At 32.7% G+C, this 12873-nt stretch overlaps 2 protein-coding genes across 5 annotated transcripts in view; one reads left to right on the forward strand and one right to left on the reverse strand.

Moving 5' to 3' along the window:
• LOC110019525 (beta-glucosidase 6) overlaps positions 1–4329 on the forward strand; it is a gene marked incomplete in the record, with an annotated part of 63691 nt that extends 59362 nt beyond the window's left edge. Inside the window, 8 exon segments of the mRNA XM_020717216.1 lie at positions 107–194; positions 729–984; positions 1881–1996; positions 2383–2606; positions 2801–2832; positions 3436–3538; positions 3797–3905; positions 3998–4329. Coding sequence (XP_020572875.1) covers positions 107–194; positions 729–984; positions 1881–1996; positions 2383–2606; positions 2801–2832; positions 3436–3538; positions 3797–3905; positions 3998–4172 — 1103 coding nt within the window.
• A 1502-nt stretch (positions 4330–5831) lies between these two features.
• On the reverse strand, positions 5832–11817 carry LOC110019566 (protein TPX2-like). 4 transcript variants are annotated; one of them, XM_020717288.1, is made up of 9 exons: positions 10967–11817; positions 10810–10843; positions 10559–10636; positions 9438–9557; positions 8182–8280; positions 8046–8105; positions 7270–7364; positions 6251–6316; positions 5832–6089 (listed from the first exon to the last, which is right to left on the reverse strand). In XM_020717288.1, exons 1-9 carry the CDS (start codon positions 11680–11682, stop codon positions 6011–6013), a joined length of 1347 nt encoding a protein of 448 aa, XP_020572947.1. In that variant the 5' UTR covers positions 11683–11817; the 3' UTR covers positions 5832–6010. The 4 variants fall into 4 exon arrangements, with proteins under 4 accessions (XP_020572947.1, XP_020572949.1, XP_020572948.1 ...); XM_020717290.1 differs by having other exon boundaries at positions 5832–6052; positions 10810–10861; XM_020717289.1 differs by having other exon boundaries at positions 5832–6056; positions 10810–10861.
• Between the last annotated feature and the right edge of the window lie 1056 nt (positions 11818–12873).

A 12873-nucleotide genomic window follows, 5' to 3' on the forward strand; every position in this document is an offset into this window, starting at 1 on the left:
AAAAAAAAAAATCACAAATGATTATTTAACGTCACAAACAAAATGTTATAATTTTGAGAACTAAGCTTTCATGTTTAGCTACTTACAAAATGTATTACATTTACAGGCATCAAACCATATGTTACACTTTTCCATTGGGACCTTCCTCAAGCCTTAGAAGACAGATACAGTGGCTGGCTTAGTCACCAAATAATGTAATTATATCGTTAATGCACTTTCCAGTAAATAAATAATTCTCATAAACAGTGTTATACTTTTTCAGTGAATTATTTTGCTTGCTAACCAAGTCTAAATACCAAGTACTAAATCTTTTTTGGGGAATTTGCATACATAGCACAACACAATTCTCTTATATATTTATGTATCTCATGGCTAAACTTTCATATTTGCACACAATACTGAAACCTTTAATATCACATAAAAATTGACTCTATAATCACTTTTTAAAAATGAAATACATCTTTTCATGCATAGGTTTAAAACACTAAACTTCTATCACGAATGTAAATATAAAGGTTTAGCTGTGAGATATGCAAATACATAAGAATTGTGTGCTAAGTTTGCAAATTTCCCAACCTTTTCTCTTAATAGATACCAAAAAGATGATTGAATTTTTTCATTACATTTGAGTAGACTTAATCTTTACAATGAGTTTTCACTATTTTTTCCTTCTTTCCTACACTCAACCAATTTTACTCAAAAACCAAAACTTTTGTGATATTTTGTAGAAATGATTTTGCACATTATGCCGAGACATGCTTCAATGCATTTGGAGATAGGGTTGACCACTGGATAACCTTCAACGAACCTCACACTTTGGCAATCCAAGGCTATGATGTTGGGCTGCAAGCCCCAGGTCACTGTTCCATTCTCCTTCGCCTTCTCTGTCGAGGGGGGAACTCGAGGACCGAACCTTATATTGTTGCCCATAATATCCTCCTATCTCATTCTACCGTTGTCAACATATATAAGAGAAAATATAAGGTAAGATAAGCCTAATATTACTTTTTTTCCTTCTTGAAGTGACATGTTTTATCCTCATGGTTGGTTGAAAGTTATGTAACGCGCGAACATAATGATATGCTTACATATGTGCAGGCATGTATAGGTTTAGAGCATGCATAAATATAAATGGGGCATTTACATACATAGCACACAATTTTTATGTATTTACATATCTCACTCCTAAATTTTCATATTTACTTGCACATAACACTTAAATGTTTAGTATCACATAAAAAATAACGCTATTATCACTTTTTAAAGTGAAATATACCTTTTCATGCATAGATTTAGAACATCAAAATGCTACGTATATAAATATAAAAGTTTAGGTGTGAGATATGTAAATATATAAGAATTGTGTGCTAGGTATGTAAATTTCCCATTATAAATTAGATTCTATTCATGCATATGTTTATGGATAGAAATCCCTTGATAGTTTATAGGGGGTAATTTTAGTCCCACAATACATAAAAATGTCAAATTAGTCTCCAATTTTTTTTAATGGAGTTTGCAATAATCATCACCTTAAAAGAATTTGAAAAATTTTCAGCTTATATTAAAAGAGTTTGGAGATTAATTTAGTATTTTTTATAGATTATACGAGTAAAATGATCTCTTGCAATGAATCAAGGGTCCATTTTGACATTTTTATTTATGCTTATGTTTATAAAGAAGAATAACAATAGAACGACTATTTCTCTCTATTTGAACATGTGCCTCTATGTTTGGACCATTTGAAATAGTTCTATTAGGAAAATGTTTATGTTATATCCTACATAGGATGTATAACATGCATTTACTCTTCAAGTAGGCAAAGAGAGAGAAAGAGAGGAACTCATTAATATGTTTGTTTCATTTTTCGCTCATGTTTGTAGGCGGTGCAGAAGGGCTCAATTGGGATAGCATTTGATATTATGTGGTACGAGCCTGTTTCAAATTCTCCTAAAGACATTGCTGCTACTCAAAGAGCGCTAGATTTTCATCTTGGATGGTAAAACTATATTTGTTTCTTTGTGCATTTCTTAATCATGATATTTTTATATGACATATCGGAACATAGAATAACGAGAAAATTGATTCATCGTCGAATTCCCTATTAAATTGTTTGCTCAAATAGAAATACATCTGACATTTTTCCGAATTGGTTCTGAAGGTTCTTTATCATATTTCAAGTTTATCATAGACTATTAATGAATAATAACTTGATTTCTTATACTGAAACATGCTGCTTGAATGCTCTACTTGCTTTTGTAAAAGCCTAACATGATATAATTCTGTAATATAAAAAATTATGTATGTTTCTGTATGTTATCTAAATCATTAAATATGATATGCTGAGTTACAAATCTTATGTGATTTACTTTACCTTTAAGCCAGGTTCTTAGATCCATTTTTCTTTGGGAATTATCCAAGCTCAATGAGAGAACGAGTTGGAACTAGATTACCAACCTTTTCACCTGACGATGTCGCGCTAGTTAAGGGTTCCTTGGATTTTGTTGGCATAAATCACTACACGACATATTACGCCATGGAAAATTCAACAAACTTCATCGGAGTTTTATTCAACGATGCACTGGCGGATTCTGGCACCATTAATTTGCGTAAGTTTGCGTTCCAAACCTTCGATGCTCCAAAATATTTTCTATGTAAAACACATTTCATTATTATTTTAACAAAACAAGTGCTTTTTAAGTTGTTCTCAATAGCTGCGATTGAATTTATCTATTTCTCAGTTTTTTGTTCTTATTATTTCAGAGAAATATTACTAATTCTGATAAACTTTGATCATTTGCAGCTTTCAGGGGTTTACATGCCATTGGAGATAAGGTAATGTACATTTGATTTAATGAGTATAGTTGCTTAAAATAGGTCTAAAATCTCATGCAACACCCAGCAAAATTAATTAAAAAATGATGACTTGTACATGCAGCTTAAAATAGGTCTAAAATCTCATGCAACACCCCGCAAAATTAATTAAAAAATGATGACTTGTACATGCATGATCAAATCTGTATTATATGTTGGGAATTAGACTGGTCCTACTTCAAATCACGAAGAGCAAACAAAACTTAAAATAACATGATTGCACAAAACTCACCAATAATTTTCTTACAAATTCAGCCAATCAACGGCCCCGTTTATAATGAAAAATTAAGGGGCATTTACATACATTCAACCCAATTCCTAAGTATTTAAACATCTAACATCTAAATTTTACTTTTTACATTTTACATTATCCAAATCTTTCATATCACATAACAAAATACTAACATTTTAACTTTTAAAAAGTGAAATACACCATTCATGTATATGTAAGTTTGTATGTTTGTAAAAATTAAATTTTTAAGTGTTAGATATGTAAATACATAGGACTTGAGTGGGATATGTGTAAGGATCTGTGACTGAGCCTGCATAAAATATTTCTCACAGGCCTCTTCCATATGGCTTTATATTGTTCCTAATGGTCTGAGAAGTCTAATGAACTACATCAAACGCAATTATGGAAATCCCCCAGTTATTATCACTGAGAATGGTAAGTTCATGCCTTCTATATACGTTTTTATAAAGGTAATTTTACATAAATACCACACAATTCTTATGCATTCACATATTTAACATCTAAACTCTGTGATTTACATTTATACCACCTTGGTATTATGTATGTAACAAATTGAAAGTCCAGGTGTTTGATATGTAAATATATAAGATCTGTGTGGTAAATATGTAAATGTGCCCCTTTTATAAAATTATTGATTTCATCATCTCTGAAATCTTACAAAAACATTTCAAGGGATGGATGATTCAAACAACCCACTTATCTCTATCGATGATGCTCTGAAGGATGATAAGAGAATCAGATATCATTCTGAGTATCTCGGAAACTTGTCTGCTGCTATCAGGCATTTCTCTCAACTTGACATATTAAACCTTGTATAATTACAAACAAAGACCTTATGTCCGTATTTGTAAAATTAAAACTTTTATGTTGCAGGGACGACGGCTGCGATGTTCGCGGATATTTCGTGTGGTCTCTTTTGGATAATTGGGAGTGGGCAGCAGGCTACACATCTAGATTTGGATTGTATTATGTTGATTATAAAGATAGCCTCAAGAGATATCCGAAGAAGTCTGTACAATGGTTCAGAAAACTCCTGAGCTCTGCCTGATCCGAGCCTCTGCTGATACAAACTAGTCTTTGTTACATGTTTCAGTGGCATGCTAATGTAAATTTGAATATTTATTTCATTTCTGTTAGAATAATAATTTGAATTGGCACAGCAATTAGTTTTTGCATAATTGTTTAAGAGGGATTTACATCCATACCACTCAAAGCTTTTAACATCACCATAAAAAAATACATAGTTTAATGCGGAAAAATTACTCCTTATGGACACCGCATGCATCTCTGCATGTGGCGTCCGATCTCCACCGTTCGGTGGGCCCCACTTTAAATTTTTTTCTTAAAAAAATTTTGATTGCGGTGATTGACGGTGAAGATTAGACACTGCATTCATTAATGCATACAGTGTTCGTACGGAATAATTTCTCCATGTATAGGATGCTAAGGTGTTGTAAATGTAAATATCAACCGTCGATCACCGCAAAGATGTATTTCGGTGGGCCCCACTTTCATCTTTTGTTTTTTTTTTTTAATTTTGATTGCGGACGGTGGAGATAGGGGACCGCATGCATCTCTGCATGCGGTGTCCGTACGGAATAATTTCTTCCATTTGGGGCAGCTTATAAGCACGGGGGCGTTTTTGAAAACAACGCGATACCGTTTAGATCGTGTGTTTTGTCTGCTTATCCGAAAATGCGGCTCTATTTTTACACTAAACGCAGGTCGCGGGTCGACTCGCTGGCCACGTTTCAGAATAAATTGTTTATCCTGAAACATATTGCAAGAAGCATGCCTTGCACGTGTCCTAGAGATTAAGCATTCATATGCTTCGCGAGGTTGAATGTGCGAAAAAATTTGCAGGCCTTTGATTACAATCTTTGAATTAAATGTTGTGGGTGCATTGTAACATACACAAAGAGGAAAATGAGTGGGAAGGTGCAATGTAAAATTCCTGCAGCATCTGATAATGAATGCCGGAAATTACAGCACCCTCTTTTAAATTACAATCTTTAAATTAAATATTATAATATGATATAATATTGACGCACCATCTTGTTGACCAGCTCCTTTATTTGTCAAAAACTTAGGAAGATTTACTTAGATATCCCTCAATTTCGATGTATTACATATCTAATACCAAACTTTACATAAATGCCATCTTACTCGCATGGAAAGGTGCATGCATTACTTCTTAAAAGTTAAAGCGATGGTAGCTTCGATGCATGTATATATATATATATATATATTATTTTTATACACACACACACACATAAATCCCTCATTACAAGACATTGAAACTTAGGGCCCGTTTGGGGCAACTTATTTAGTGCGGTAGCGTTTCGAAAACACGCCTGACTTGTTTGGGTAAACTATGTTTTGACAGCTTATGCGTTTTCAAAACGCAGAAAATTGAGTTTTCACATCGGTGGGAGCTAATTGACAATGGTCTGACTTTTCCAAAAAAAATAAAAAATTTGTAATAGCCACCCGCACTTAGCTTATCAACAGATTATTTTTAATCAGCTTATCAACAGCTGCCCCAAACAGACCCTTAATGCATCCATACAAGTTTAATTTTTTCTATAAAAGAATTATTGTGCAATTTGAGTGTTTAGTTATGTAAATACATAAAAATTGCATGGCACATATGTAAATACATAATTCCCAATTCTAAAACTGAAAATCAGGCTTTTATGTTTGCAGTCTGAAAAATATATTTACAAAGAAAATAGCAAAATACTCCTCACATATTCTCTCATATCACCCAACCATTCTAAATTCAAAAATTACAATGCAAGAAATTATTTTCATGCAGGTCAATTATGTAAAAAATGGTGGAAACATTTAAGAATTAGCATGATCAGCAGCTCCATGAAAAGCAGCTCACATGGCCTCATTTTCTTTGATCATTGAATGCTCGCAAATCTTCCTACCAAACAAACACTGATTTGTTGCTTTGTAACTAATAAAAAAAAAATAGTATATTGACATTAAATTAAACTTTTTAGCACTAAATATATGAGCTATGTATGCAATATATATAAGAATTGTGTGCTATGTATGCAAATTTTCCTCTATGACAAGATTTAAGGCAATTGCCAATTTAACATTCTTGATGCTTACCATGATTCTTCGGCGGGTTTGACATGAAACTTTGGCTCCTTTGGGACCGTCCTCGGCTTTGCAGACCTGGAATGTGAACCCATTGTTACATCGAAAAGATCAAGGTATAAACTTTTGAGCCATAACTTCATGAGTCATAATTGAATACGTCGAGCTGGCTCGAGCTCAACTTGTTTAATGCTCATGAGTTATGCTTAACGAGCTACGACTTGACTCGATGACTCATTGAGCCAACCTACAAAGGATATTATGGCAAAAATAAAAAGGAACATGAAATCCCCAGTTTACTTTTAGCAAAGATAATTATGCATTGATCAATTTAAGTCGTACCCCATTCATGTTTAATAAAGTTGAGATACTTAAATTTGAAAAAGATATCGAGCATAAGCTCAAGGTCGAGTTGCGACTTAACACTTCAAGTTGAATACGAGTTATAATAGAGTCACTACTCGATACATCGAGTTGAATTCGAGTTATGATATAGATAAAGTCACTATTTGATACATTAAGTTGAATTCTGAGCTATGATGGAGTAGATATGAACCCAGGCTTCATTTATATGTATAGCTTCTAGCTAGAGTAATAAAAATTGCTTTATATAGTGGTTCAACTTAAGAAAAAAAAAAGAGAGGCATTTTACAAAACATACCACACAATTCCTCGTATTTACATATATATAACACCTAAAAATAGCTTTTTACATTTATATCATCCAAATCTTTCTCATATCAAATCAAAAGTAAGAATATTTTAACATTTAGAAAGTGAAATACACCTTTCAATGCATCGGTAAAGTAGCATATAAAACAAGAACAACAACAAGCCTTTATCCCACTAAGTGGGGCCAGCTACAAACATATTTAGTGCAAGTGGAGGTTTAAAATGCATAATTGTCATCTGATTCTGGCAGTAATTGCTTTGGAATGGAGCTATTTAAATTATCTCTAGGGTTCAATGTGTAAAATGCATAATTTTCATGTGGCCTCTAAACCCTAAACCCTAATTCTTCATAAGCTTACCTTTTGGGGATGAACGGCCTGTCAAAATAAGGCATGGGCTGAGCTCTGGGTACAAGTTCTTTCCTCAACCTCCTTATTTCCTCCTCTTCTTCCATCTGTAAGAAAAAATTCAGATAAAACCTTATATAGTTAGTTTATAAGCACGTTTACATTCATGATTCAAATTCCACTTTCATTTTTTCAACAAATTAAATTAATGTGTAATTACATCTATTTACATCTAACACCTAAATTTTGAATTTTACATTTAGAACAGCCAAACAATTCATATCATATAAGAAACCACTATTATGAACTTTTAAAAGTGAAATACAACTTTTTAAGAATAGATATTGGTATAAGTGTAAAAATCAAACTTTAACTGTTCGATATGTAAATATATTGGAATTCTCAAACACCTTATTTCCTCTTCTTCTTCCGTTTGTTAAAAAAATTCAAACAATACCTTATATAGTTAGCATATAGCATATTTGTATTGTTGATTCAAATTTCAGTTTTATTTTTGCCCCAAATTAAATTATGGGGCAATTACATTCATACCACATAATCCCTGTCTATTAAAATATCTAACACCTAAATTTTGATTTTTATATTTATTACATCTAATGACTCATATCACACAAAAAATACCACTATTATGAACTTTTAAAAAGCAAAATACACCTTTTAATTATAAATAAAATGGTGTAAGTGTAAATAATCAAAGTTTAGTCGTTAGATATGTAAATGCATTAGAATTGTATGGTATGTATGTAAATTTTTTTTAAATTATATACCTTTTGTCTTCTTTCCTTTTCCAATTTAAACTGCTTAGCCAATTCTAGCCTCTCTGCAACCTGCCAATGGTTATAAGAAAGTTAGAAGTGTACTCATTCGGATGACAACGCGTATAAAAGATCAAGAAAGACATACAAATTGATCGAATCCTGCCCGCTCAACCGCTCGAACATCACTATGAAGCACAATATCAAGTGGTTCAGTAGACTCCTTTACAGGTGGTTTGATTAAGAACTAAATCCAAAAATAAACTAGTTAGTAGATGTCAGAAGATAAGAAAGAATTCTAGAAAGAAATGGCCAGAGATTTGAACAATAAGCAGTAAAAAACATGAAAGAAATCATAAATACAAGAGAAATTTTTCATTTAGTGAGATTCACTCGCACCTATGGCCACACATGGATTAAATATTCACTAAACTTAAAAAATATATATTATATATCAAGAGTTTATTTTTAACAAAGTTGGAGATAAAAATAAAGACTACACTATGTCTGCGTAAAAGTTGTATGGAAAATGCAATTGTTTGTTATGAAAACAAGAGCTCAACTTTAAGAAGAAAATATTATTGTTGTTACTATTACTTTCTTTCATTCTCTTTAATAAGAGTGTCCAAATAAATGCTTATTTCTAGTATGCTTCTTCTAATAGAACAAAAAATTAGTCATATATGTTTATTATTCTTCAAAAAGAAAATCTACATCCTATTTGTACTCAATAGCTCCACCCTATCATCCCCTCTAATCTCTAAATTTAATAAATGAAAATTTTTGAAAGTTAGTAAATGATTTAGCATGTTCTCTAAAGCTAATAAATGAACTATTCAAGATTTTTACATTAAAACAATTTCTCTAAAGAATTTTCATAACCCAAAAAATTTGATCAGTCGAATATTTGCTTTTAAAGAAGATATTCAATCATATCTTGTGAAAATTTAATTTTAATATGTTTGGCTTCACAATTTTAATTTTTTAGTGCCTTCCTCAATTTAAAAAACAAACAATGTTGCCATTTTTATGGCCGAAAGTTCATAGACTAGGTCCACAGAGAGTACAATATATAAAATTAGATAATTCACTTAGATGACTAGACAATTCGACTGATTGACTCAATTATGGAGTTATGACCAATAACTTGGCTATTGTGATCAGCACACTTATATTCAAAAAGATTTAGAAATCAACAGTAATTATGCTTATTCCAATCATATTAGGTCAAAAATTACATTGGTACTACTTCAAAAAATTTATTCTAAAAAGTAATCTGCCCTTCTCATCGCTATCAATAAGCTATAACAAATTACAAGCATCCCAACAGAATACAAGTTTCAGGTTATATAATTTGTTTCTTGAGATGAAACTCTATTACATAAAGTAAGAGAAATGAGTCACCTCAGGCTCATCGGTGGTCCATGGCATTCCTTGTGCAATTGGTATTCTTCTTTTCTCCTCCTCTAGCAGCATTTCAGTCACCTTCTTCACAAATATCTGCTCTTTAAGCCTCCCTCTTTGCTGAAACAAATGTAATGTTTATTTAAAAAAGACATTTTTGTTAGCAAAAAAAACTCCAAACAATCATTTAATGAACAATGCAAAAAAAAAAAAAAAAAAAAAAAAAAAACAGGAGAGCAAATAGAAATGTTTTTATAGACAGATATAGGTGAAGGGGATAGCTTCCATGCCATGGTTTATAGAAGAAGAGCACTAAAAACTGCCATAATTAAAATTCAGTAAATTTAATTGTGAACCACAAACATTATCAGGACTCCCAAAATCTTACAAGCGATGATGAAAAGAGTTCGATAATACCATATTCCAAGATCTAAGCGATGAAAAGAGTTCGATAATACCATATTCCAAGATCAAATAAAATTCACTACATAATTGAGTGTTTCAATGCTAGCTAAAACTATTCTACCTCCATTTTAACAAGGAAGCCTTGGTAGAATTGCAAATTAAATCTAATGACTTTCTAAAGAAGAAATCCAATCTAGAAAATAACCTGGATACTGCTCATATAGAAATTCAGAACAGCAGAACAACTTGCTCTACTAATACAATGCCTTGAAAACCAGCACAAGATGCTATTCATGAAGGAATTTGAACTTCTTTAAAAATAATAAAAAGAAACTTGATCTAAGGGGCTACATGAATTTGATATCAGTTCATTCATCCACATTAAGTTGATATAGCTTCTACAACATTTACAATTTAAGTTGCTCCACCTCAGTGTAGCAAGAAATATAATACATACCCACCAATTTTTATGTTACATATCTAACATTTAAATTTTACTTTTTGCATTTATACCACACAAACTTTTCATATCACATGAAAAAATTCCATCATACCACTTTTTAACTTTTAAAAAGGGATACATATTTTCATGCGTTGGTAGTTTGGTGGTATATATATGTAAAAATTGAAGAATAGGTTTTAGATGTGCAAATTCATAAGAATTGAGAGGCGTGCATGTAAATCTTCCAAATACTAATCATAAATTCATGGAATACCTCAGTTCTCAACTTGAAAGGCCGTTGGTTTGTCACCTGAAGCTTCTTGTTCCAGCTCTTCCTTGAGGAATCAAGGCTCTAAAAGAGCAAATAAAAATAATAAAAAAAAAGGTTAAAGAAAAGCCAATCCACCTAAATTTCATACAACTCCAAAAAACAAAAAAATGTTTTTTTTTCACTGGAAACAAAAATAAAAAAACTTTGATCAAACAAGAACATAAAATAATCAAACTAAGAGAAGTTTTTCTCACATGGCGCCTAGTCCTCCTTCCTGCCCCAGATGCTCTGCTAGACAAACTCAACCTATATTAAGGAAATTCGAATTGATAAAGAGAAACAATAATTAAAACCAAACAAAAAACTTCTTTTTTTTTCAGATTAACAAAGTAATGAGAGCAATCACAATACCTTCCATCAAGCCCATCCAAAGAAGAGCAAAGCCTCTGCTCCCTTTCATGTCCTCTAACAGGGAACATCTCAGCAGCAGAAAAACCAGGTGAAGAAAGACAGTCGCATCCATTACTCTCTTCAGCCTTTGGTGCCAAGTTAGGCATCAACCAGTCCATCAATATATTCTTCCTCTCCTTCCCACTTTCCCCCTTCTCCGAAATAGAAAGAAGACTCTCAAAAGCCTTCACGAGATGCTTCACCCTCCCAGACCCTGGCTCTGGAATACTGTTCATCGCTTCCTCCATTAACATACTCTTCGTCTTCCTCTCCAAACTCTCTTTTTCCTTCAGCTCCTCTTTCTCCCGTTCATTCTTCGACGCTTCAGCCTTGAGCAAGGGCACCATGTCCTTCTTAAAGAACTCTTCTTGTGAAGAACGGAGCTTCTCATATGCGGCTTCCTGTCGCTTCTTGGCCTCGAGATCGTTCGCCTGTTTTGTAGAGTTACTCTTCTTGGCGATGACGAACTTCCTCTCACGCGGCCGTGGAGGTGGAGGGGGAGAGAAAAGCGAAGGATTTCTAGCTTTTGACGCCGATCTGCTTGCGGACTTCTTAGATGGCGTAGATTTCTTCGATGGAGTGGAGATGGGGATATTGGGTTGCAGGTTCTCGGAAAACTTACAGGAATCTGATGATCTCGAGCGAGAATGGCGAGGCGTTCTCACCGGAGTCGACATCGGTGCACTAGATGGATTGGAGAATCAGAGATTTGATTCAGGAAAAAAAAAAAAATTCTAGGGTTATTGAATTTGGAAGGATCGAGTATTGAAGAGTGAGGGATGGGGAGCGTTCTTGAGTTTTTAACGGTCGAATCCGGGCATCGTCAAAATAATGAGATTCAAACGAGAGAAATCTAGCCCTTTATGATGAGTGCCACGTGGAATTTGGAGGGAGAAATAAAACTGGGTTACTATTTGGGTGAAACGTTTTAGGTGAAAGAATTTTTTTTTTTGAATTATTTTCAGATATGCATTAGGCAGGCATTCAAGGGTCTGATTGAGGCGCGTATTTTCTGTCTGGACATCTGACATACCTCTATGTGCGGTGCAAATTATTCCTGAGTTATTTTCATGTTATTTCTGGGTTATTTTCAGTAATCCCGAAATAACCCAGAAATAACTAACTTGTGGTCTTTATTTTTGGGTTATTTCGGGATTACTGAAAATAATCCAGAAATAACCTGAAATAACTCAGGAATACCCTGTGCCGCACGTAGAGCTACGTCAGGAATCCGGACAGAAAAATTTTTGCTGATTGAGGCAGTCGTTGTTTGAAGAAACAGTTTCAAAGTGGCTGAAAAAAAAATTATTGTTCAAAAAATTATGATGATTATTACAAATTATTTTTAAAAAAATTGTACCACAGTTTTCTAACAATCATTACAATTAGCTAGGTATAATGGAAAAGCACAATTTTTAGTTGTATCTTTTTGAGAACGCGGGAAGAAAACAATTTCAACAACTAAAAGTAAGTTTTTTATTACAAATAATTACTTATTTTTAATTTAGTTTTATATTAGAACCCTTCTTTTGGACTTATTCATTGCAGATAATTTCATATAAAGTTTTTTTTTTTCTTACTTATTTCATTGGATTTGCTAGTTTCATTTCGAACGATTTGACATTAATTTTAAAGGCGATTTACCTGCTCACCACTTATTTCTTATATATTTCGAGTAAAGTACTGATACTTCCCAACTATTTATATGAGATCATTTTAGTCCCAAAGTTTATTGAAAATGTTAAAATAATCCTTAATTTTTTAAAGTGCGATGAAATAGTTCACATTAAAGATTATTAGAGCACAATTTTAAAATAGTGATATTAAAATTTTGGGCTGATATTTTTGATGTGGCATTAATGATTTGG

Source organism: Phalaenopsis equestris, unplaced genomic scaffold, assembly GCF_001263595.1.
Source record: "Phalaenopsis equestris unplaced genomic scaffold, ASM126359v1 Scaffold000061, whole genome shotgun sequence".
NCBI lineage: Eukaryota > Viridiplantae > Streptophyta > Magnoliopsida > Asparagales > Orchidaceae > Phalaenopsis > Phalaenopsis equestris.